We start from the raw sequence: 27,928 nt of genomic DNA, 5'->3' as shown, positions 1-27,928 counted from the left end.
CTCTGTAACAGTGCAAAAGCGTGGCGGCCTGCGACGTAGCCCTCTTGACGACGCTCCAGATAGCAAGGTGTCGGCAGATACGAAAAAAGACCACAGCTCATTCGAGTGTAACGTGGGTTAATGATACAACATTGGCATCAAATTTCACCCAATTCCGCCCACCGATACCGTGAACGTGTCACACGATGAGAAGGCCGTCACAGCCCCTCTTACCCACATGTCACTCCCTTCTTTTGATGCCTCTGCCGTGGAGGTCAAAGCCGTGGCGCCCAGCGTTGAAATCAAACGGTTTTCTTCCGATTGGCCAAGGAAAAGATTACAGACACACCGCTGCTCAGAATCTACATGAAAGTGCCTCAGTGGGTGGCATGAAAGGTGTCAATAAAACCTCCCGTTCCCTTGGGGTGTTGTTTCCCACACATTTCGAGGTCGAAAACGATAGTTCACAGTACGATGAACGACAGGATGGCATTCTTGAAAACTTTCGACCCTGTAGGCACCTCCTGGGCAACTCAACCCTTCTCGACAGACATCATGAGGCTGCAATCCTAATTAACGAGATCTAACCCCTTTGGAGTGTAGAGCGACTGCAATTTTTGCTCTGGTATACAGAATGGAACCGCAAGGGACCGTTCTCAACGAAATTTGAACGTGATCAGAAGCAGCACAGGGTGTCTATTCTTTTAAAGTCCTCCTCTTTCGCACCCACCTGTGGTGTGATCACAAAGAGATGCAACATTGACATGTGCGTGAACAGAACAGCAAAAGCTTCTGTCTAAGACCTTCGAGTTCACCAACACTTTTGTTGTCACTCACGCACTTTTGTTGAACACGTTAAAAATGTACCTGTCAGAGACTTAGCAGAGTGGTGCCTCACAGCTGCTTTAGCGCCTGAGGGCAGGCAACCACATCTAAGTAATGTTGAAGAGGTTGCCTGCCCTCAGCCGCTAGAGCAGCCACAAAGCACCACTGACAGGGTGTTGAAGCCTGTGACGGGTACATGTTAAGCATGCTCAACAGAGGTGTGTAGGTGGCATCAGGTGTGTTGGCGAAGGGCACTGAAAAAGAATAAATAGGTTTGCTGCTTCAGATCACTTCAGTCGAATGATTTTAAGTGGTCCCTAGTAGTTCCACCCTATGCACCAGAGCAAAAATTGCGATCGTACTGCAGTCCAAAGAAATAAGTTTACGTTGAGTGAGGCTGCTAGGCCATGATGTCCTTAGAGAAAGGTCGAAGCGTCAGGGAGATGTCAGCAGCATCAAAGATTGACAAGAACGCTTTCCTGTTGCTCTTCGCACTACAAACTGTCAAATGTGTGGGAACCAACGTCCAAAGGAAAAAGGTGCTTACGTTGACACCCTGTAAGCCAATTCCTGAGGCCTTTTCATGTCAACCCCAAGCGACAGTGTATCTGAAATGTTTTACTCAACCACTTACAAAAAAAAAAAAAAAAAAGGTGTTCTTTCAAGGCTGGGTGTCGCGGTTCTAACCTCCATCGCAGAGGCGTCAAAAAAGGGGTTAAATCTTGGTAACAGGGCCTATGACGACCTTTCCATGGTGTGACAAATTGATGGTAACGTTGGGCAGAATTGTGGTGACGAGGCGACCGCTCGCGGTAAGAGGGAAACCCGGGTTCGTGTCCCAGTACGGCACAAATTTTCACTGTCGTCATTCCGTTCTACAACTGATGGTTGTCTTTATTCGCAGTTGCGAATTCATTTAATGTGTTCAGTGCGTTGGCACTGTTTACAACATACACCATAGTGTAGAGGAAGTCCAAACGAACAGTTTGATATGAATACTTGTAGTCTATAAAGTAGGGAAAGTACACAAATTGGCCTACAAGAACTACCTAAGCTACACTACATGTACAATACACTCTCGTTGCTCAAACTGTTAGTCCTAGAGTAAATATGAATATGACCGTCTTTGTAGGAAATTTAATGTACTGCAGCACGTTTTCGCTACAACCCGCAATTTTCGAGTTATTTGAGTAAAATTTACAGGTGTGACATTAACCTTCCATTAGTCGCACACACCTTGCATGTGTTCTAGCTGTCGTAAGTCTTTAGTCCGTATCATTTATTTGTTGATTTTAAAATGCAGAAGAGTTTATTATTTACATAAAAGTTGTTGTTTCCTACTTTATCCGTGGGTTTAAAAAGGCGTAGACGCTTGGAAACTTTTTTAGTGGTAAAAGGTGATTAACCCTTTCAGACTCTCTGAATACAATTGTGTATCTTAACTTTTATTGTCTCTTAATTGCAATAGAAATATTTTTCCCTAGTGGAACCGTCATGTACACATGTGTGAATGTTCAGTCTTTTTATGATGTACAAGTGCAGCCAAAATATCAAGTTAATGTAATAGTGTACAGCAGCTTGTGACTGCCAGAATACACAGAAGTGGTTGGTTAGTTACATTCCATTGTATAAATAAATATTATCAATGTTATTTTATATGGTAGTTATTAAATGATCAGTTGGTAATTATTGAATGATCAGTTCATGTATTACAACAGCAGATATTACAAAATTAGTTTTTTTGGTCCATAAAAAGAAGCCAAGTGTATAAAGTATATTTTCAAAATTCGGTATACATTTTTGTGCAAATCTTGCACCTAAAATCGTTAAAAAAATCATTTAAGAACATTACAGCATAAAGAAAAGTTTTCCTTGCTCCAGAAAAAAATCGGGTCTGAAAAAATGGTTCAAATGGCTCTAAGCACAATATGAGTTAACATCTGAGGTCATCAGTCCCTTAGAACTACTTAAACCTAACAGACTAAGGACATCACACATATCCATGCCTATGGCAGTATTCAAACCTGCGACCATAGCAGCAGTGCAGTTCCGGACTGAAGTGCCTAGAGCCTCTCGGCCACAGCGGCCAGTCCTCAGGACTGAAACGGTTAATCGCCTTACAGGTGCAGTGCCACTTTGGATTGGAGGCAAATAGGCGTGACTCTTGAAGGGTGCAATGTACTCTATCTCGGAAACGACTCAGAATAGGGTATTTGCCCATACGAAGTTTTTTGCTTCAAATGAGTGTACCTGTCATATCTCGGACTACTACCCGCGAGAGTACATAAATCCATTCTGGACCCCTCAGTTGCTTACTGTACTGTACATTGTCGCTGCACGGGGTAGCCGTGCGGTCTAGGGCACCTTGCCAAGGTTCACGTGGCTCCCCCTGTCGGAGGTTCGAGTACTACCTTGGGCACGGGTGAGTGTGTTGTCCTCAGTGTAAGTTAGTTAAGTAGTGTGTAAGCGCAATTGAAAGAAAATTAGCCATCGGTCACTATTTTTAACAAATTAACCTGGTTTCGACACTGCTAGGAGTGTCTTCCTCAGAATTTAAATCAAAGAATGGTCTATATTCTGTAACATGGTCACAGAATTATGACTAAAAACGTCATTTTATAAATGACATATAAGTACTGGCAGTCTTTGACGACAATCCGTGCTTATACTCTATCTTACGTTTTTAGTCATAACTCTGTGACCATGTTATAGAATACAGACCATTCTTTGATTTAAATTCTGAGGAAGACACTCCTAGCAGTGTCGAAACCAGGATAATTAGTTGAAAATAGTGACCGATGGCTAACTTTCTTTCAATTGTAACTATTCACAGTCTCTGAACGTGCAGCCATGTACAAGATAGTGTGTAAGCCTAGTGACCGATGAACTCAGTAGTTTGGTCCCATAGAACTTACCACAAATTTCCAATTTTTGATCATTGTCGATGCTCCCAGTTATACTGGGCCACTGTGGAGACAGTCGTAGAAAATACCTTGCAGCGTCGCCACTGTGCTCTGTGTATCACACGCCACACTCTCCATCATTTTCCTACCCTCGTATCTGGTAACTCTGGGATAAGCACCACAGTGGACCATTGTTTCTGATTCTGAATGCCTCTATAAAATGTATATTCTCGGAAAACTACCGTTATGGCTTGCTTACGCAGTACTTGAAATTTTGCTTTGTGTCCCCACAGTGGTAAGTACACCCTCCATAAATTAATTAACACGAAAATCGTCGCTAATCGGTCTATGCGCAGCCCGAAGCGTCCACTACAATCAGCTGTGGCAGAATGGTACTATTGGCTGGAGCGTCACGAGTTATGGTGATCCTTGCTACTGAGCATTGCACTACCTCCGTCTCTTAACCCATTACTGGCCATTGTCCCTTTCTTGGGACGCGTATATTTTACTTATTTCTACGTAAGCAATGGAGCTTTTAGCCTATATTGTTGCACCTGTAGATTCAACTACCTGCTATAATGCCTGTAAATGCAAAATAAATAACTTTTTTCTAAGTACTTCCCGACAGGAAAATTATAAACTTGCCGATTTTTTGTTCTCGCACTTGGCAGCACTGTGTGTCTGCTGGTAGTTCCTGGACGACAATGAGCTGTGATTTAGTTGTCTGGGCGTGTTTGTTATGAACATATGGATGTTCACGTAAGATTAAGTATACTTCAGATTTTTTCAAGTAAGTGCAGTATCGATATATTTTATGCGTCCCAATAATAGGACAACGGCATGTCACACTATCATTTATTATTGATGTGCCCTATTCTTGTATACACGTATTATACAGAGAAGAATTGCATTTTTCGTTCTTTATACCTGCTTTTTTTCTTGTTCTATTCGAATTTTAAGATTCCAACAGGATAAAAACATGCCGTGTGGACTTACACTTGAAGAAATTCTAGCAGAACTAGCGAACCATCAAGAGAGTGACGATGAAGATGATGACGTAGAATTGGCGATTATTCCACCCAATGGAGATGTAATAACAGATGAAGAAGATATTGACAAAAATGTATTGAACAATGGGTCTGTTGTACAAGATGTAGACGGTACTTTAGAGAGAAGCTCTCACTTTTGGATGTCCGACAGAGAATAGTGATGTTGTACCTATCAAAGAAAACAGAAGCAGTACCAAAACACAGAGGACCACGAGGAAGCAAATTGATGGGAGGACGGGTGAGCACAGATGTACGACTAGATCCAGGAAATCATTTCATTGTGTCAAGTAAAACACAGAAGAGAGTAAAACACAGAAGAGATGTGCTTACTGCAAGGAAAAAAAAAAAATGTGATAGGTGGAATGTTGGTGTACACGACAAGTATTTTGCTTCATTTCATACTGAATAGACATTCAATAATATTAAAACATTCTTTATTTATTGTTTGTGATGTTTCTTACAATATTATGTATGGAGAGGCTCTGAGCACTATGGGACTTAACATCTAAGGTCATCAGTCCCCTAGAACTTAGAACTACTTAAACCTAACTAACCTAAGGACATCACACAACACACAACATCCAGTCATCACGAGGCAGAGAAAATCCCTGACCCCGCGGGAATCGAACCCGGTAACCCGGGCGCGGGAACGCTACCGCACGACCACGAGCGGATTTGGATAGCACATTTGGCCAATGTCCCAAAAATGGGACGGTCCGTAGTTTTTGTTCTAATAAACTGAAAATTTTCAGTTAATTACTCAATGTATCCTATTTATGTATAAAAGTTTGCAAAAAATGATCCGATAGAGTTTTGGCCAGTAATGGGTTAATTTCACACGATTTTAAATGTCGACCACAACTCTGGCATATACAGTGTTTCCCAGAAGAATGTTTAGGATTCTGGGGTACGACAGGAACAGCCATTCTATGAAAGCAGTGCTCTCGTAGTACAGTGGGATGTCGTACTGCCCACAGACAACCCACTGAACTGCGACTGCAGCCTGACGGAGTTCGCGTCGTGGCTGCGCAACGCGTCCGAGTCTCGGCGGCTGTCGGCGGCGGACGTGGCCACCGCCATCTGCGCGACGCCGCCCTCGCTGGAGAACGGCGCGCTAGCCGAGGTGGCGCCCGACGAGCTGGTGTGCGGCGAGGAACTGCCGCCGGCCGACGACGAGGTGGGCGACGAGATCGGCGACGGGGACGGCGACGAGGCGGGCGCGGGCGCGCAGCTGCAGCTGCCCGACAGCGAGGCGACGGCGGCGCTGCGCGCGTTCCGCTACGACGCGGCCGCGGACGCGGTGTGGCTGCAGTGGTCGGTGCGCGGCGCGGGCGCCTACTCGTGCCACTCGCTGGTCGTGTACGAGGAGCGCGGCGCGCGCGAGGTGCTGCTGGAGAACGTGCGCCTCGACTGCAACTCGTCGCAGGTGGGCGACCCGGCGGCGCTGCCGCTGCGGCTGGCGGGGCTGGGCCTGCAGCGCGGCCGCACCTACCGCTACTGCCTGCTGCTGCTGCGCGGGGGCGGCGCGCGCTCCGACGAGCTGCTGCTCGAGTGGGGCTGCAGCGACGCCATCCCGCTGGCCGCCGACGGCGCGCCGGCGCGCCCGCTGCCGGGGCTCACCGCGCTGCACGCCGACGTCGCCTCCGACGGGGTCCTCACTGCCACCGCCACTCTCCTCGAGGTCAGCTCCAGCTTTAAAAATCCCGTTCCTCGTTTCCTGCCGCGTCCTAACTTCGCACCAAATCAAAATCTACGAGTGGCGTTTAAAAACCGGTGCGACACATTTTTTCCTTGGCCAGTTTCGTTTGAAAAAATCCGGAACTTGTACCAAAAAAATGGTTCAAATGGCTCTGAGCATTATGGGACTTAACATCTCTGGTCATCAGTCCCCTAGAACTTAGAACTACTTAAACCTTACTAACCTAAGGACATCACACTAGAGATGGGCAAAGTCGTTCATCCTTGGGAACTAGTTCACTGCTGATCGGTCTTTTTTGGGAACCGTCCATTTTTACTCGTTCACCGTTCATTTGTGATTGGTATATGGTTATTATGAAAAACTGGAAACTAGTAGTGTAGGTGACTGAGGGATGGAGGGCACCAAGAGGGGGCGCTTGCCTCCCCCCCTGGAGTATAGAGTTTTTATTCATTACAGAACTCTTACACACTTTTAGAAGTAATTTCTGTGATTCTGCAGAACCTCTCGTTAAGCCAACCGTAGCCTAGTGTGACTGATCGCAGGGAAATAATATAGGGTGGTGTACGGAAAACCGGCCCCTAGTACAGACTGCTCGCCAATTACAGACGATGTGTTGCCCGTTACGAGCAGATACAACAAACAGACAAACGTGTAAGAATCAGGCAGTGAAGAAATAAAAGGCTAATGCAAGCAACAATTGCGAAACAATCGATGACGATATGTAGAGAGCTGGAGAAGAGAACATGAAAATCTCACGCCACGCGCATGGGCTATAGCTCATGTAGTCTTGTAAACCTGTTGGTGGCTGTTTCCCAACTTAATAGACCACAAGTGCCTTGTATAAAGTTCTCCGTTTCGACTTCCACTACTTAGCTATGCTACGTTCTCAATAATAATCGTTTGCACCCTATATATACTTCACGTTGTCTCTGAGTTCGTAGGCGAAGTAGAGACTTCATGGAAGCATAAAATAAAATGTGGTTTTCTCATACTTGCGTCACACACTTAGTAAACATTACGTTTTTATTTTGGATTATTAACGTTAATGCAGCAATAATAATAATAATAATTAAGTTCGCAGTAATAAAGTTTTTGGTTGGAAAGCTCCTTCTGAACAAATGTTTTTGAGATAATAAGTAAATATGCTTTTATGGCAACTTACGTCCTTTCAAATGGAAAGGCACCGCTTTTGCTACTGAGCCAAAATGACCCACAACCCACCTTTTTTTTTTTTTTTCGAAGAAAGGAAATTAGCAGGTAATGCAAATTGGAAACAAACAAACTTAAAAATAATTAGAGCCTTCCTAACTGTAAAGTTTTGTATATGAAAGATACACGAAAATCGTTTTGTATGAATTTTCTTACACTAAAAATTAAGCAAATTATTGAAACTTAGCCGCTAAATCAAGTCGATGAAACCAAAAAAATATGAATAACAAAAAAACTTGCCTTGTTATAAGTATGTCTTCTGCTGTTCATCGATATAATGAAGTGAGCTGATATGCCATTTTGTTACCTGAAAAGACGTACCTATTACATACAACGTAATTTTTATGTAATTTACGTAACTATAACATACTTTTTGATTACCGGTCGTGGACGCTGAATAGCCAGAACCAAGTGCAAGAACACTTTGGAACACATGTTAAATAGGCGAGCGCAGTGAACGAAACGAACAACTAGATACTGAACTAACTAGGAGCAGTCGTCAGTGGAACTGAGACAGGTGGTCATGCGAAGAACGACGAATGCGGCCGAAAGAGACCGACACAGACGAGCACGCGACCGAGGCTGGAACGAGAGCTGCCGAAGTGACCGCCGCGACAGAAGTGAACTAGTGAACTATGAACCGATCGTTCCTCGTTCCCGGGAACTATAAGTAGACTGCCGCGACCGAAGTGAACTATGAACCGATCGTTCCTTGGAATTCGTTCCTCGGTCCTTTCGTTCGTCTTGGTGAACCGTTCCTTTGCACCCATTCGTTCGCGAACTTCCCATCTCTACATCACACACATCCATGCCCTAGGCAGGATTCGAACCTCCGATCGTAGCGGTCGGGCGGTTCCAGACTGAAGCGCCTAGAACAGCTCGGCCCCTAGCGGCCGGCGAACTTCTTGCACACTAAAGCGCCAAAAAAACTGGTATAGGCATTGGTATTCAAATGCAGAGATACGTAAACAGGCAGAATACGGCACTGTCGTCAGCAACGCCCAGGTAAGACAACAAGTGTCTGGTGTTGTTGTTAGATCGGTTACTGCTGCTGCAATGGCAGATTATCGAAATTTAAGTGAGTTGGAACATGGTGTTATAGTCATCGAACGAGCGATGGGCCACAGCATCCCTGAGGTAGCAGTGAAGTGAGGACTTTCCCGTACGACCGTGTCACGAGAGTACTGTGAATATCATGAATCCGATAAAACATTAAATCCTATGCAAGGCAACAAGTGTCTGGCGCAGTTGTTAGATCGGTTACTGCTGCTACAATGTCAGATTATCGAGATTTAAGTGTTCTGGAACGTGATGTTATACTCATCACACAAGCCATGGGCCACAGCACCCCTGAGCTAGCAATGAAGTGGGGGCTTTCCCGTACGACCGTGTCACGAGAGTACTGTGATTATTAGGAATCCGGTAAAACATTAAATCCTATGCAAGGCAACAAGTGTCTGGCGCAGTTGTTAGATAGGTTACTGCTGCTACAATGGCAGGTTATCGAGATTTAAGTGATCTGGAACATGGTGCTATAGTCGTTGCACGAGCTTGGGCCACAGCATCCCCGAGGTAGCGATGAAGTGGGGATTTTCCCGTACGACCGTGTCACGAGTGTACTGTAAATATCAGGAATCTGGTAAAACATTAAATCTCTGACATCACTGCGGCTGGAAAACGATCCTTCAAGAACAGGACCAACGACGACTGAAGAGGACCACTCAATGTGACAGAAGTGCAACCCTCTCGCAAATTGCTGCAGTTTTCAGTGCTGCGCTACCAACAAGTGTCAGCATGTGAACCATTCGATGAAATATCATCGATACGGGCTTTCGGAGCCGGAGGCCCACTCGCGTACCCTTGATGAGTGCACGACACAATGCTTTACACATCGCCTGGGCCTGTCAATACCGACATTGGACTGTTGATGACTGGGTATACGTTGCCTGGTCGGACGAGTCTCGTTTCAGATTGTGTTTAGCAGATAGATGTGTACGAGTATGGAGACAAACTCATGAATCCATGGGCCCTGTATATCAGCAGGACTGTTCAAGCAGTTGGAGTGATATGGGACCTCTGATACATCTCGATATCACTCTGACAGGTGAGACATATATAAGCATTCTGAGTGATCACCGGCATCCATTCATGTCCACTGTGCATTCCGACGGATTTGGGCAGTTCCAGCAGGACAATGTGACACTCCACACGTCTAGAATTGCTACAGGGTGGTTCCAGGAACACTCTTCTGAGTTTCAACACTCCTGCTGGCCCTCACCCTTCCCAAACATGAACACTATTGAGCATATGTGAGACGCCTTGCAACGCGCTGTTCAGAAGAGATCTCTGCTCCCTTGTACTGTTGCGGATTTATGGACAGCCCTGCAGGATTTCAGGTGTCAGTTCCCCCTAGCACTACTTGAGAAATTAGTCGAGTCTTGGCCAAGTCATGTTGCAACACTTGTGCATGCTCGTGGGGGTCCTACACAATATTAGCCAGGTGTACCATGTTCTTTGGCTCTTCAGTGTAGGAAGTGAAATATTCCCGCATCATCTCCTACAGTTCCAGGAAGTGCGATAGGTGACAGCACTATACAGAGTGAACGTTAATAAAACCGATAAACTGGCTGGTAATGTAGGAAAAAAGGTCCAATAAAGATGTGTCCGGAAATCCATCGTTGCCACACTAGATGGTGTTGACGAATGACTGTTATTCAGACCACATACCGTGTGTTGCAGGCTGTGTGACTGACGCAGCACACTGTAAACAGCAGAATGGTCCAATATGCATGTCGGGAACAAGCCGAGAGTTTGTCTGTGTGCGGCAAAGCAGATGGAAACAATAGAGACAGCACAGCTGTACCAAAACAAGTACTCTCACAGACACAAACCACATCACACAGCATTTCGAGTCTTTTTTGGGCATTTGTGTGATCGTAGGTCCTTTCAGGCAGACGAACGTGCAGGGACGCTGCAGACTGTGCGTACACCATATTAAAAGGACCGGGTTCTACAGGATATTGAGAAAAAGCCTAGTAAAAGCGCCAGGCAAGAAGCCTGCCAACACACTGTAAGTCAAAGTACGATTCTGTGTATCCTACATGACAGCCACTACTATCTCTATCACCTGCAACTCCGTGGAGACCAATTCTAGCATCTGTTGTGACGTGGCTGCGATGCATCTCAACTGTGTTCTGGGACGATTTGTTGTCGTCGCATACGCACTGTCCATTACAAGACACTTGTTCATAGGACCTTTTTACCTCCATTTCGAGTCAGGAATCCGTCTCTGCACTTTTTGCCGGTTGTATTAATATCCATCTTGTGTGTATCCTTCAAAATACCGTCTGTAATGAAGGTGTTCTCCAAGCAAAGAGTTGTTATTGAGTTCCTATTGGCAGGAAACCAGAGCACTGCAGGTATTCATAGGTGCTTGGAGAATGTCTTTGAAAACTTGACAGTGAACAAAAACCCAGAGAGTCATCAGGCGAGGCGACTGTCATCATTGCCACAGGAAACACAAACCTGTCAGATCTCCCACATACAGGTCGGCACACGAACTTCTCGTTCTCCATGACAACGCAAGGCCTCACACGAGTCTTCATACCCAAGAGGGGCTCACAAAACTTCACTGGAAAGTTGTTCCTCATCTACCCTACAGCCCGGATTTTGCACTTTCCAACTTCCGTCTATTTGGCCCCTTTGGCACTTCACAGGAAACAGTACATGGATGATAGGGAGGTTGTTGATGAGCAAGACGATGGCGCTGACGCCGATCACTGACCATGTGGGCGTAGAGGTGGCATTAGACCAATGCATTGAACAAAGATTCTGTTGAAGAACAGGTTTTTGCAGCCAAAAGGGTCGGGAATAATATGCTGTGTTGGAATATGGAATAAAAACAACCCACTTTCAGAAAAAAAAATTTGTATTATTTATTGAACGCTCCTGGGCACAATGGACAAAAAAATTTGTCACCACCAAGAGACATCACGCTTATAGCATGTAATACTATCTCTAGCCTTGATAATATCCTCGCTTCATCGAGGAAGAGAGTTTACAAGTTTCTTCGGGTATTCTACATCCAGATGAAGTTATTCATCGATGATTAAGTCCCGTAATGCTATGAAACTGCATGTATGTCGACTGTTATGACTCACTCACTGCTCCAAACAGACCTACAGATTTTCTGTAATATTAATACTGGACGATTTGGAAAGGCAGTTAAAGAGCAGTATGTTGCTTGGGGGTGTTTTTCAATTCTGGAACGTATGCTTGCAGCTCAGTGAATGTATCTGTTCCCATTTTGGAAGATCAGAGTGATCACAGTGTACTCAGGGTGAAGCTGTAGCAGCACTTGGTCACCGAGAATGTTGAAATAACCATCCTGCTTCATGTTTGCAGTAACCTAAAAAACATGCCAAAGACATTGCAGAGCTATCTCATGCGTGAACTGCAGCCTCCACACACTGTGATTAAACTCATCGTCTCAGTGCCTTGCCTCATTAGGAAGACAAGCAAAATCGGGAATCGTTCGATCACACTATATGCCTCTAGACAGCTACTGTCCAATTTATATGCTGATTATTCCACTAGACATGTGCAGCTCTATGTATTGTTGTGAGTAACGCTATTTTGTGAAGTATCCAACTACAAATATCCATTTCACGCAATTTATGTTGCAATGTTCGCTCAGAAAATGGTTGAGATGCACTCGCATTCGCTTACCGTACCAATCCCTATCAGGCTGCATCCGATTCTTATTGACAAGGCATGTCTTTCCCCTCTGGTCTCTGTCGGTTGGTCCTTCTTTCTGCAACCACTGTTCTTACGCCATACTACATGACTTCCAGTGATACACCATTTCTTGTGGACAATCTGCGTTAACACACTAACAAATCGGACAATTTGTTTCACAATTTGGTTGTGCACACGTCCAAACACAACAGCACATTTCCCCCTTTCTGTGACATATCCAGGTCGAACCATCTTATTGTGGTGATTGCGTGTAGCCGACTGACCCACTCACAACCCTTCACTGCCATTACTTAAGTCAGTGGTAGAGGGTTACATGACTGGTTTTTACCAGATGTACTCCGCTCCAGAGCGACCAGTATACTCTTGTTCTGAGGGACTGGCTAATATTTTGACCAGTGAGCTTTCCTCCGTCGTGTTGACTATGATGCCAAGCGCTGATTTTGACTCCTAACGTGTTGCAAGTAAATTTCTAGTCATTAGCTTTATCTCATGCTGTTATTATACACTGATGAAAAAGAAATCGCAGCATCAAGGAGTTTTGCGACATAAACGAAAGATCGTAGGCATGTTTCTTGATCTGATAAAGCACTCCGTCATCCGGCCACAAGTGACCCATCGGAACCATCAGTCTGCAGTGTCATCCTCAGATGAGGATGCGGATAGGAAGGGCTTGTGGTCAGCATACCGCTCTCCCGGCCGTTACGATGGTTTTCTTTTACCGGAGCCGCTACTATTCGGTCGAGTAGCTCCACAATTGGCATCATGAGGCCGAGTGGACCCCGAAAAATGGCAACAGCACATGGAGGGCCGGATGGTCACCCATCCAAGTGCCGGCCACTCCCAACAGCGGTGATCTGACGGGAACCAGTGTATCCACGGCGGCAAGGCCGTTGCCCTCCGGATCTGAAAGATGAATTCAACTTCTGTACCAGTTGCATAAGAGTGGTGGCAGTAGCGTCACTACGAGGATTCAAATCAGGCTTGGTTTAAATACACGCTGTGATGGTCGTGAGCGTTAGTTAGCCTTCAGATGGGACATGGTGAGTTGTTTAGTCAAGAATGCCTTTAAGGGGACAAAGACGCCATTATCAACACCACACTGAGTTTGAACGAAGTCGTGATGTTCCTTCTGCGATACTACAGAAAAACTAGACTGGATGTACCACTGTACATGATAGCTGGCAGCGATGTATGATAGCAATAAGATCATTCTCTGGACGGCCATGTGGCACAACCGAAAGGGAAGATCATCGTGTTTCGTGTATGGCTCTGTCGCATCGTGTTGCATCTGCAGCAGCAATTTCAGGTGCGGTTGGCATCGCAATGACACAACGAAATGTTACAAATCGGTTACTTAAAGGACAGATGGGAGTCAAACGCCATGTATTGTGCATTCCACTGACCCCAGATCACCGCCATTTGCGACTTCGTGGTGTCAAACGAGACCTCATTGGAGAGCAAGGTGGAGGTGTGTTGTGTTTTCTGATGAAAGTTGATTCTGCCTCAGTGCCAGTGATGGCAGTGTTTTGGTTAGGAGGAGGCCAGTTGAGGGCCAGCAACCAACCTGTTTATGTGCTAGACACGTTGGATCTACACCTGGAGTTATGACTGGGATGCGATTTCGTATAACAGAAGGAGCACTCTCGTGATTATCACACGCACCCTTACTGCAAATTTGTACATAAATCTGGCGATTCGACCTCTTGTGCTGCCATTCATATAGAGGCTCCAGGGGCTGTTTTCCAACAGAATAACGCTCGCCCACGTACCGCTGGTGTAACCCAACATTCTGCTCGGTGACCGGATCTGTCTGCAATCGAGCACATTTGGGACATCATCGGACAGCTCCAGTGTCAGCCAAAACCAGCATTGACTGTCCATGTATTCACCGACCAAGTGCAACAGGCATGGAACTCCATTTCATTCCACAAACTAACATCCGGCATCTGTACAACACAATGCATGCACATTTGCACGCTTGCATTCAACATTCTGATGGTTCAGATGGCTCTGAGCACCACGGGACTTAACATCTGAGGTCATCAGTCCCCTAGAACTTAGAACTACTTAAACCTAACTAACCTAAGGACATCACACACATCCATGCCCGAGGGAGGATTCGAGCCTGCGACCGTAGCGGTATCGCGCTTCCAGATTGAAGCGCAAAGAATCGCTCGGCCACTCCGGCCGGCCAACATTCTGATGGTTACATCAGTTATTAAGTTCCAGCATTTCACATTTGCAATGGCTTATCTCAAGCTTACATTAACCTGTGAACTTGCCGTGCTAATCACTTAAATATGATACCTAGACAACTACATTTATGAAATTTCATTACTCTAATCTCTTTTGGTGTTGCGATCGTTTTTCCGCCAGTGTATATTGTGATTTCCACAGATCTGGAGATGCTCTCATCCGACAAGTGAAACTAGTGAAATAAATCAAATGTAAAACTAATGTAAATGTAAACGTCATAACAAGTTGTTGCGTGGGATACCCCGCAGGGTGAGTTCAGCCACCCGCTGGAAAGAGCATTCTTCCTCCTCACACACTGACCCCTTTCCTTAAGGATATGTGAGAGCTGTCATATGTATACTTGTCGAGTGTACACGACTGATTGGTTTGTTGACTTGGGGGAAGGGGGCCAAACAGCGAGGTCGTCGCCCCCATCTTATTAGGGAAGTATGGGGTAGGACGTCGGCCGTGCCCTTTCAAAGGAACAGTCAGCTCAACAGTCTTGGTTGCAACTTTAGTTTTTTTATTTATCAACTGTGCATTTCACCTTATTTAGGTATCTTGGGGCTGATCTACATAGAAAACAGAGAACAAATACATCTATTTAAGGATCGCGATAGAAAACAGAGAGCCGGCCGCGGTGGTTTCGCGGTTCTAGGCGCGCAGTCCGGAACCGCGCGACTGCTACGGTCGCAGGTTCGAATCCTGCCTCGGGCATGGATGTGTGTGATGTCCTTAGGTTAGTTAGGTTTAAGTAGTTCTAAGTTCTAGGGGACTGATGACCACAGTAGTTAAGTCCCATAGTGCTCAGAGCCATTTGAACCATTTTTTAGAAAACAGAGAACAAATACATATATTTAAGGATCGCTATCCTTGAATAGATGTATTTGTTCTCTGTTTTCTATGTAGATCAGCTTGAATATGCCTAAATAAGGTGAAACGCGTAGGTGGTAAATAAAAAAAAACTAAAATTGCAAGCAAGACTGTTTTCAACTAATTCTATTAAACACTTGCTTGCTGATTCATGCCACAGATGGGTTGGAAGAATTTTTAAATGGATTTCCTCATTTGCAGCCCATATATCCGTTAGGGTGATCTCCCGCCCATGTCTGCTCCGTTTACATACTTTCGTCATTGCGCAACATGCCTGCAACGACACCAGGCGGCATCCAACCTCGCAGTGGGCAGTGGTCGTAATGTTTTGTGTTCTCAGTGTATTTCCGTTCAGTGCTAAAGATGGTCGCAGATTTCATGAAAGAGTCCTCTTTTAGAATACTGTTGCGCGGTGTGGGATCCTTACCAGAAAGGACTGACGGAGTACATCGAAAAACTTCAAAGAAAGGCAGCACGTTTTGTATTATCGCGAAATATGGGAGAGAGTGTCACAGAAATAATGCAGGATTTGGGCTGGACATCATTAAAAGATAGAAGTTTTTCGTTGCGACGGAGGGAGAAACGATCTCCACGATAAAATAAGGGAAATCAGAGCTCGTACGGAAAGATAAAGGTGTTCATTCTTTCCGCGCGCTATACGATGTTGGAATAATAGAGAATTGTGAAGGTGGTTCGATGAACCCTCTGCCAGGCACTTAAATGTGATTTGCAGAAAAGGACTCTCTGATTTCAAAATTAAATCTCTCGAAAACAAAGATCGATAGAGGAATGCAGTAAACGGTATGTTTATTGTGAAAGCTGTTTGAAATAATAGTTACAAAAGCTGGTAACAGATGGCGCTGAATGGCAGCTGACACGACACGCAGCAACGAAGAGGGCACTAAACCGGATGAGGAGAGAGATAAAGGTTGCCGTTGCACATCACCGCCATCAGGAATGGTCCAACCGCCTGGCCACTCTTCGGGTTGATGATGGTACTGCTTGGAAAGCCACGCAGTTCTTCCTCCGCCGACGACAGAGGATACCGCCGCTACAAGTCGGTCAAAACATCGCCAGCAGCCCAGCGGACAAAGCCAACGCCATCGCTGATGTTTTTGAAAGAAATTTCCAGCCCATCATGGACCCCATGGATCCGGATCACATTCGACTGGTTACACAACGTCTTCCGGTATTCCTCAATGCACCTGTAGGCGACGATCACATCGAAGAGGTGGATGCTGATGAAGTCTCCGTAGAACTTCGGCGACTCAACAAGCGCAAGGTGGGAGGCCCTGACCAGCTCACAAATGAAATGCTGCGACAGATGCCACCAGCAGCCATAGAACACCTGGCTCGACTTTTCAACAACATTCTCCGCACTGGACACTATCCTCAAGCATGGAAACATGCGGAGGTAGTGCCCATCCAGAAGCCTGGGAAGGACCCTCGTCTACCAAGTAGCTACAGGCCTATCAGCTTACTACCAGCGGTCAGCAAGGTCTTTGAAAGACTTTATCTCAGACGCTTACAACGGCACATTCAGGAAGAACGTATACTGCCGGACGAACAATGTGGTTTTCGCCCTGGTCATGCAACAACGCACCAACTGCTTCGACTAGTCGAAGAGGCCCTTGATGCCATCGAACGACGGGAGTTTTTCGGGGCCATCTTCCTGGATGTCTCACGGGCGTTCGATTCTGTATGGCATGAGGGGCTCCTTTTCAAGCTTCTGGACCTCGGTGTGCCCCTGCCGCATGTCCGCCTCCTACAATCTTACCTCGCCGACAGAAGCTTCCATGTCCGCACGGAGGACTTGTCGACGCGCCGTCTGGTCAGGGCTGGAGTTCCCCAAGGCTCCGTCCTCGGCCCAATACTCTACATCCTGTATACTGCAGACATGCCGCGGATGGACAGGGTCCACCTTGCCCTCTACGCAGATGATACGGCGATGTACGCAAGGAGCATAAATGCAGCTCTACTCCAACGACGCATGCAAGCAGCAGCTGACACACTTAGTCAGTGGGCCAGGAGGTGGCGCCTCAGCTTCAATGGGGCTAAGACGCAAGCCCTCCTCATCACGAAGAAACATATTCCAGCTGCTCTACCGCAGATCACCATTAGGGCAACCGTCGTACCTTGGGGCACTACAGCAAAGTACCTGGGTGTAACGCTGGATAGAGGGCTCACTTGGAGACATCACATCGATGATATAGTCAAAAAGGTCAGGGGTAGAATGACACAGCTCTACCCCTTCCTCAATCCATCAACTGCACTCCCGCCTGACCTGGGTGTTGCGATGTATCTGACTCTAATCCGTCCACTCATCGACTACGCCGCTGTGGTTTGGGGCAACGCCGCAGCGAGCCATGTCGGAAGACTACAACGACTTCAAAACCGGATCCTACGGCTGGCATTGCACCTCCCTCGGGACTTCCCGTCGGACGACCTTCACCGAGTCTCGAACATTCCAACTGTTAGAGAGAGGTTTCGTCAGGCTGCACGACTCTTCTACGAGAAGACCATGCAGTCAACAAATCCGCTCCTCCGAGCACTAGGCCACCGTGTGCAGCGTCTCAACGCCACCAGATGGCCACACCTGCTTCGCGACCAATAAGTTACAAGCACGCCAGGAACGCCGTCCCAGCAGACTGAAAGGACATAAACACAACGAAAGGACAACCCACACACACCGCCAGCTTGGAGGAATAGCCAACCAGCTTAGACTCCACCGAACAACAGAGACCAATCTGTCTCTGTCAGGCTGAAGCAAGCAGAGCGATCAGCTCCACTATTGAAATGTGAAAGGAGGTTAGCGTACCGAAGGAAGAGATTAAAACCATGTGCTCCATTGAACAACGCGTTTTTCTGGTGCTAGAGTGCCACAGGTTAGAAGAGAGTGCTACGACAACAAGGTGACGTTTTCAAGCACGATTTAATGTCCCAAAAGGACCCGATGCGAAAACCATTCGTACGCTCTTCGCAAAATTTCAACGAACAGGCAGCGTAACTGATAATCTAGTGGGGCATGTTGGCCGCAAACAAACCGCAGTTACACCTGAAAATATCACCACAGTTTCTGGAATTATTCAGCGAAATCCAATGTCATCCTTCCGTAGAATTGCATCTGAGATTGGTTTGAAGCGTTCCAGCACGCAGAAAATACTGAGAAAGAGCCTACACATGTTTCATTTCAAAATTCAAACGCACCATGCCATACCCGTACGAGCTGTGCAACAAAGGATTGCCTTTGCTAATCAGATGCTCACAATGATTGATAGTGAAGGATTTGATGTAGGCTGCATCTGGTTTACAGATGAAACACACTTCCACCTGAATAGATACGTGAATAAGCACAACTGGCGATTTTGGGATTCCGAAAAGCAATATTGGTGTGAAGCGAACCCCTATATTCTCTTAAAGTTACTGTGTGGGCTGCAGTATGCAGCAGAGGCATTATTGGCCCTTTTTTAATTCGAGAAACGGTCACTGGTGCACGTTGCGTTGCAATTTTGGAACAATTTGTCGCCACACAGCAAGCGTTAGAGGATCGACCAGGTACTGAATGGCAAGATGGAGCCTGACCACATCGGACCGAACAAGTTTTTCGCTTTCTTGAGGAATCGAGTCATTGCTTTGGAATATATCAAATTTACTGGTGCAGGCATGGATTAGCCTCCATATTCGCCGGATTTGACTCCCTGTGACCTTCTTTTTTTTTTTTTGTGGCACAGTGAAAGACATGGTCTAGCCGAAGCATCCCGCCACGCTGGACGAGCCGGCCGCGTTGGTCTCGCGGTTCTAGGCTAGGTTAGTTAGGTTTAAATAGTTCTAAGTTCTAGGGGACTGATAACCGCAGCAGTTGAGTCCCATAGTGCTCAGAGCCATTTTTGAACGCTGGACGAGCTTGAATCGGCGATCTCTGTGGCATGTAAATCCATTTCGGTTGAGACACTACGGAATGTGATGGCGAATTTCATTCTTCGTTTGCGCCACCTCTGTAGTACCAATGGTGAACATTTTGAAAACATTGTGATGTGATTGTTTGGAAAGATTGTTTTCATACGATTATTTCACTTATGATATGAGCTGTACAGCGTACAGCGCCATCTGTTAGCAGCTTTTGTAACTATTATTTCAAACTGCTGTATAAACTTCTTACAGCTTCCACAGTAAACATACCGTTTACTGCATTCCTCTATCGATCTTTGTTTTCGAGATATAATTAATTTTGTAATCAGGGAGCCCTTTTCTGGACACCCTGTAGGTGTGGATGCATACTTTTTGTCACAAGTGATAAAATATTTTATTACTCTCATGCCGTCTCTGTAAACTTTGAGCAAAATGTTCTCCATTAATACGCTGCTGTCTCGTTCAGGTCCCTGTGGCTGCCCCCTGCACGTTGACTATCGCCGTGTACCGCGGCAAGGCGCGCGAGCGCAGCCAGCACGTCAACTGTTCCTACCCGGAGGCGTCGTTCCGAGGCCTGCAGCTGGACGGAGCCGGCCAGCTGCGGCTGTGCGCCATTGTCGACGCCCCGGCTCCCCAGCCCGAAGACGACACGCTGTGCGTCCCGGTGCGCCACCAGCAGCCACAGTCCAACCACAGCGACCCGCCCCAGCCGGTAGGCGCCGGGGTGGTCGCGGCGTTGGCGGCCGCCAGCGCGACGGTCATCCTGGTGGCGCTGCTGTACGTCGCTTCCCGCGTCGTCTTCGGCAGGACTCACATGGCCGCCGCGCACCAGTACTTCCTCACTGGCCAGCAGGACGACGAGCGGCCGCCGCAGTACGTCAAGCTGCAGGCCACCACCAAGCTGTGAGGCTTCCGCAGGACGGACGGTCCACTTGTGCCGTTCCCCGAGCGTTGCTCTGCACAACTAGGATAAAATTTGCCATCGGCCTTGATCGAGAATCTAGATAACTCCAGTCACTTATATTTCGAAATCTAGGTTTCACGAGGGGACCTTATGGATTTTCTTCGTGCTGGTCGAGCTGGCAATGGCTCGCCCTTGCTTCTGCGAGATAAAGGACTCACTCGTGGCATTTCCCTGTGCAATCAGAGTGAAATACTCTCAACTTTCATCGAGAATCTACATAGCGCCAAGGCCAAATGTTCTCAATCCTACGTTAGACAATGAGACCTCTTGGGCTCAGCTCTTTTCAATTTTCTTCGTACTTATAGGACATGTATGTCAGTCTCGAGACATTAATTTCGTAAAATAGTACAACACACCTCTCAAGAACACCAGAGCAATAGACTATGAAGACTTCCGAGCCCATTTTAGCATAACAAACTTCAAAAATATGACAAAACCATCCGGAGCTGCGCTAATCCTTTCAGACCCTTTCGCTACAATTGTGTACATTAACGTTTGCTGTGTATTAGCTGCACAACTGCTGCCACCTGTTGTGCATAACTATAAAAGTATCAACAATTGAATGTGGCAGTAAGCAGCAGCTTACGGCCGCATGAATACACACAAGTGGTCGGTTAGTTCTATTCCGCTCTGTAATTCAATATTATTATTGTTATTTTGCATGGTAATTATTGCATGATCAGATTATTTATTACAACAGTGAACATTTCAAAATTAATTATTTTACTCCATAAAAGAAGCCAAGTGCACAAAGTGTGTTCTGAATATGGGTAGATATATATGTATAAATTTTGCATCTGAAGTCACCTAAGAGCATTAGAGTACAAAGAAAAATTTTCCTTTCTCTGTAAAAAATTCTGGTCTGAAAGGGTCATTGGCTTACTAGTCTTGTAACTTTGAGATTGCTGGTTTGAGCCTCATTAGATACAACTTATAATTTTTTCCTCGCTTAAATATTTATTGTGACAGTTTCTGTTGTAAATAGTCATACTTGATAATGGTAGTTTCTATCATATTTAATGGTCATCTTCGAGTGTAAAAATTAAATGAATTAAAACATTAATAAATAACTATTTCCAGAGATTGCATACAGTCAAATTAATTATACTTTAAAAATTATTAAAATTTTGATTGAATAAACACACAATACAGATTGACAGTATTTAAAATTTAAGATTCTCAAAATTGTACCTGATTAATCACAAGATGTGAGAAATTAAAATTCTCTAAAAAGAATATCGACATCAGCTGTAACAGAAAGGAACAGCACTGAATTATACTTGTGACAACATATCATGATCACAAGCATTTAAATGAATCGACTTTGCATCACACAGACCCACACTTTGTGGATGATGGATAAGAGAGGGAGGAAAATGGGAGATAGAAGGAAAAGCACATATGTTGTGTGGTATTAAAATTTAAAATAAATATTGCCTAAAAGACGTAAGACAATTAATTTATGACTAATGAACAATACAGATAATGTGGTAAATTTCAAGACTATTTAAAGCTTAAAAATTTTCAATTTATGACCTGTAGTAACAGTTGTTTATTATTGTTTTATTTCATTTTATTTTTAGATCTGAAGATGACCTTTAAATGTGATCAAAACCAGTTACCTAGTATAGCTGTTTGCAACTGAGAGTGCTATAATAAATATTTTAAAAATTTTTAACAGTTGTGGAATCTCTTTTGACAATCACCCATTATTTTCTGAGTGTATTTAAATTTTTATTTATTGTGAAATTTAAACATTAATTAATAAATACTGAATCATAAATTGACAGTAAAGTCTCGTCTTTTATTTTTAATTAGTAATTGTATGAAAATGTGGATGCCTTGTTGTTAAATGAAAATGTTGTATACATTAGTAACAGTGTTCTTTTATTATAATTGCATTTATTTGTTGCCTCTAGAAACAAGAGTATATTATTTTCTATTTGATGTTTCAGATTTCTTTATCAAATTTTAATATATCATGAATACTCACTTTTTCATGCTGTTAGTAATTAAAAATAAATATTTTATTAATATGTATGATTCAGTATATGTTAATTAATATTTCCATTTGGTAACAAATTTAGTTAGCAAATTACAATAAGTTGTGTCTAACATGAATCAAAGCAGCAACCACTCAAGCTGCAGATAGCTCTGTCAAGATGTTCAAAATTTGTTTTACTTAATTGGGCATAGAAATCAAATTTGATTTTCTTTCAAGTGTTCTTAAGAGGTGAAATGTACTATTTTAGGAAACTGATGTCTAGACATTGAACTTGAAATCCTATAAAATGAAGAAAATCAAATAGGGTAGAGCAGCCCAAGGGGTGCCCTTGTGAAACCTAGGTTCCCACCGTCATACAAAGGCAAGTGTCGATGTCATGGCCAGCAACGAATTACGAACTCTTGTAGGATTCCTCCATAGTGAATTCAGCAGAGTCAAGACAGAAACGATGACCTTTCATGTAGAAATATTCAGCTTTAATAAGTTCTCTTGTCTGTTTAAAACAACACACATGTGGAACTAATAAGCCTGTGAAAGTTCTTTTGTTTTGTTAACAGAGCACTCAGGTCGAACTGCCTATCAAAAAGTAAATTTGTTGTCTTAAAAGGGATGCCACAACATCGAACACGTTTTCAGTCTCTTATCCGTAATCCATGTGATACAATGTGCCTTTCTCCTTCTCAAGTCCAGAAGCCGAAAAGAAATTGTATACTGCTATAATATAAAATAAGTGCAGCTGAAATATCTGATGGCCTATTGTTTGAGGAGATGTATGAAGCACGTCCAGAATGCTACCAGCGCTTCTATAGTGTGGATCAATAGATTCTGAGGGAAGGTCCCAGGCATGCATGGTATCCTGTCGTGGGATACAATATGTAGGAATACGAGTGTAAAGTTCACAAATATTCGTGTGAAGTAAGCCATAGAGCTACTTGTTTTACTGTATAGAGGCCATACCGCCAGTAGTACCTCATGGATGTGCAGGACGCTGTCATCTAAAGGCGATATTGCAACCATAAAGTGTTTCAGCTTGCAGCATCACTTAACACTGGCGGTTGCCTTTATATTGTTGTGATTTATTTATTGTTGACACATACTATTGCCGAGTAACTGTCCTAAGGAGGTTTAATGCTTCAGGCAGTCTGTGGTGTGCATACTGTTTTCAGTGTAAAGAGAAAAAAGAAAGAAAGTTGTACACATGTAACTTGCTAATTTGTGAATTTTGTATAATGACTGTGATTTTTTTAATGAGTGAAATTGGTGAAGCCTAAAAGTTGTACATAACAGTAATTCTATTGTATATAGTGAAGTGCTGAAAGTCTGATGCTAAAGCATGTTGTGTCGAGAAATTAACCTGTGTTCTGTTGCAGTGTTTTCAAGCATTTCATCTTTCCACATATTACACTTGCTTCACTGTAAGTAATGATGATTGTGTAAAATGTTACAATATGTGAATGTGTGTATAATGTGATGTATTTCATGTTTTGCAAGATGTAAGCTTTATCTATTTTCATATGTTATACACCATAATTAAATTTCTCCAAGAACTTCCTTGGTGTTTGATAACTGAAAATCTCACATGTTTCATTAAAATCTTCAAGATTTAGTGAGTTTGTCATAGAGCAGAAGAAAATGGAACAAAGAGAAACCAGTCTGAGCACATCTTTCCTGAGAAACGTCGAACTCTACTTCAGACTCACACCCAGTTCACGTCTGTACACATTTTATAAGTGCCACATGCATGAACATATGAATAAATTGAGGTGATGCTTAGGTAATTGAATTAGGAATTGAGGCATCTGACATAATCAACGAGTTTTGCTGTTTCGGCAGTAAACTAACTGACATTGGCAGAAGTGTAAAATGTTCACTGGCAATTGCAAGGAAAGTTTTCTTGCAAAAGATAAGTACAGTATGTTAACATTGAATATAAATTAGAATATTAAGAAGTATTTTTTAAAAGTTTTGTCTGGAGTATAGCCTCACAAGGAAGTGAAAGTGAACGATAAGCAGTACAGACACAAGAGAATGAAGTTATTCAAATGCAGAATAATGCCGAAGATTAGATGGATATAACGAGTAATTAATGAAGAAATATTGTATCTCATTGTGGAGAAAAAAGCTTTAACTTGCTGGAAAGAAGGTATAGGTTGAAAAGACACATTCTGAAGTTTCAAGACATAGGTGACTTAGTAGTGGCTGGAAGTGGAGGAAAAGGGCTGTTTTAAAATAAAAAATAAAAAAGTAGATGGAAATTAAAGCTTGGGTACTGTTCTACATCTACATCCATACTCTGCAAACTTCTGTGAAGTACATGGTAGACGATATGTCCCATTGTGCCAGTTATTAGTGCGTTTTCTCGTTCCGTTTACGTCTTGAGAGCAAGCAGAACGGTTGCGTAACTCCTCTGTGTGTCTGTAAGGTTGCGTTCACACAGCGTGCCAGGACACGCTGGGATATGATGTAGTAGATCGGCCTGCGCCTAACCCACACGGTCTATTTCATCAGAAGAATAAACGTGATGTGAACAAACACAAACGCGATGATTGGTCAGAAGCCGTAACACACGTACACTGGTGTTGCTACGCTCTTGGAAGTAGGTCCTACTTATGTATAAAATATTTTATTACTAAGTTACGTTAAATGAAATTTTAAGATACTCAAATGTATTAATAGCCTTCAACGTTTTTCTTAATCACGCTTTAGCCACGTAGTTTCTATTTCAAAAGTCGTGTACAGTCACAGCTTGTGCAGCGTTGTGCTCTGATTGTCGCGCCGTTAATGCGTAGTATGAAAATTGCTGAGGTTGCTTTCTGTTCCGTAGCGAAACACGCGAGTGGAACACGGTTGTAAAGTGCCGAAAAAACGCTGTTCTTAATGTTTTTCATAAATTTACGAAGATAATCGGCTTTGAAGTCTTCCCAGCGCTTAATATAATGCAATTGATATATAAACCAACATTGAACGTGCAGCGCAGTCGGTAGTGTAAGAGAATGTAAAGCAATGGCGGTGGTTAGTGGTGCGTTTGTTTAAACTTCCCCCGTATCTTTTTTTTTTCTTCTCGTTCAATTTGAAATACCTGCTCTTGTAATTATGAAACTCATCATCATTTTTTATCAATAATGCACGTCTTCTCGTTTCTAACTACATATTGGACGTGAATTCCTTTTTCCATTTCAAATACAAATTCTTAACTATCAATGTTTCATGAAAGGTTCTTCATAAAAGTTATTTAAATTAAGAAAACACAACAATTTATTTTAAGGCAAAAATAAAAAAAACAGCCCTCTTTATTTGGCCTATGTCCATCGTTTTATAACACAGAGGTAGATAGGAATCGTAGAAACATGAAAAACAATCATTTTCACAGCATCGAGCACACCATACAAATGCTGCAATTTTACATTTGCTACTGTACCATTACAATATGAATCCAACAGAACTGATCTGGAGCCAAGGGGCGGGATTTGGACCGAGAAGTAATAAGACTGTTAAGCTGTCAGACGTACTGGAACTAACGCACACAGCATTTTCACAAGTCACTGCCGAACGCTGACGGGATGTAGAACGGCTCGTCACAAAAGAAGAAGAGAAAATGCTGCGCCTTCATGGATTCTGTTGTTGATAGGCTCGTTGTCCACGTAGCTGGTGACACTTCCAGGATTGAAATGTATTTCTCTGATTCGGATAAGGAAGGAGCTAAGACATTACCAGACGACTGACTGCAAGTAATACCTTCAGTGGCGTCAATAATTAACTAAACGGTGAAATCATTGAATACTCTCTTACTTTACACAACACAGTTGGTGCAGAAAAGTTACCCTGTGGTTATGTCTGGAATTTTTATCACTCTTGTTTTAAGTTACAATAGTACATTAAGCTAGAAATGATAACGTGTTGCGCTTTTCGTCTAGTTGTCTAAGAACCATACTGTGGGAGATTCGCAATGTATTATTTCATACTGCTTAAAAATTAAATGACATTCGAAGCTGTATTGCTCCTCTGCTCGTCTCGTTTTACATGTGAACTACAGCTGGACACGTCACTGCAGGCTGCCTCTATCAGCTGAACGGCCAGTGCTAAGTTAAATGCGCCGGTAAAGCTGTTTCCCGTATTATGGCTACGTCGATGTGCACATAACGCACGGCACAAAACGTACCCTTATGATCATACTTGACAGTACTCGCGACAGCTTAGCAGCAGGTGGAAATCCAATGAGGTTCCAGCAAACGCGGAAAAATACATCGTGCAATCCAAAATGAGAATTTTCACTGTGAAGAGGAGTGTGCACTGATATGAAACTTCCTGGCAGACTAAAACTGCCTGCCGGACCGAGACTCGAACTCGGGACTTTTTTTTAGGTGGGGGAGGGTGAGGAAGGCAGAGTGATCAGGGGTCGTAACCCGGGGCCTGGTCACAGTGTCCCCCTCGTCCGTCAAGGAATCAAGCAGTCAGGGATGGGAAGGGGAAATCTTTTGTGGGAATCTTTATTTATTTATTTATTTATTTTTATTTACTGTTTTTAATACAAAGTTAATATGGTTTTACTTTATACCACAACAAAAATAAATGTATCTAGCACCGCATCGTGCTCTGAGTAAAAAAAAAACAATATCTCGGCACGTTCCTACACCGAGGTAATGTATATGGGGAAAACGAAAAAAAAAGAGTGCTTCATACAGGATGCAGAAGGGTGTGTCGCTACTCTCCTTACGCTTCATCATCCAGGTACGTCTTCACGTATATCATGTTATTCCACCGAGAATCGAACTTAGTCTTGTCAGCTCATTCAATGGGTGTCTTCTCCTACCTGTTGATGATCCGGCTGCGTGGAGGGTCGCGTAGGGCACTCCCAAAGTAATTAGAAAAATACTGTCTGTATTTTGGGTTCCGTACGATCTTGCAATGACGTTCTTGTAAGTAGTTCCAAAAGTCGAATACATCTTTAGGTCCATCGTGAAATAAGTAGTGTACCACATGCGCACGGATCCACGTAACAGCGTTGGTCTTGGCGTGCGGGAAATACTGTTGATCCGGAAATAGTAGAAACCGAGGTGTAATGTGTTCCGGAGTCACTCGTAGAAAATACGACAAAATTTGTCACACCAAGCGCCATACGTCTTCTGCCGCGCCACATGTGAGACGGTGTTCGTCCGTGTCTGGTATCCCGCAGTCTACGCAGAGAGGCGATTCCGCCATGTTTATCTTGTGGAGGCGTGATCGGGTGATCTGTTTACCACTGACTGTGATATACCATGTGGATCAGACGGCTGTATCCAGCGTAACCGTGTGAATCGTCTTCCACACCACCTTCCAATTAATCTGAGGGCTTTTGTTCTCCACGATGTTTGGTGGGCGCCTCTGCTGTAGTACATGATATATATCCCGCGCCGACGCCTGTTTCGTCGGTGCTACTGCGATATGGACTTGGCTGTGTTCAATGTAAAAGTTCCCGAAGTAGTAGAAGAGTGGGGGTATGTCTTGCGTCGTCAGTGGGGGCATAAGGGAGGGCGGAGCTAA

At 44.1% G+C, this 27,928-nt stretch overlaps 1 protein-coding gene across 2 annotated transcripts in view; it reads left to right on the top strand.

The window, feature by feature from the left end:
• Positions 1-23,959, top strand: part of LOC126272472 (chondroadherin-like protein) — a 512,729-nt gene extending 488,770 nt beyond the window's left edge. For both annotated transcript variants that reach the window (XM_049975352.1, XM_049975351.1), the window contains exons 7-8: positions 5,734-6,437; positions 19,906-23,959. In XM_049975352.1, coding sequence (XP_049831309.1) covers positions 5,734-6,437; positions 19,906-20,346 — 1,145 coding nt within the window. In that variant the 3' untranslated portion in view covers positions 20,347-23,959. The remainder of the gene's footprint in view (positions 1-5,733; positions 6,438-19,905) is intronic.
• Positions 23,960-27,928: the final 3,969 nt, after the last annotated feature.

This window comes from Schistocerca gregaria, chromosome 5, assembly GCF_023897955.1.
Source record: "Schistocerca gregaria isolate iqSchGreg1 chromosome 5, iqSchGreg1.2, whole genome shotgun sequence".
Classification (NCBI taxonomy): Eukaryota; Metazoa; Arthropoda; class Insecta; order Orthoptera; family Acrididae; genus Schistocerca; species Schistocerca gregaria.
The sequence above is the reverse complement of the archived record's forward strand: the minus strand, read 5'-3'. Positions and strand labels throughout refer to the sequence as shown.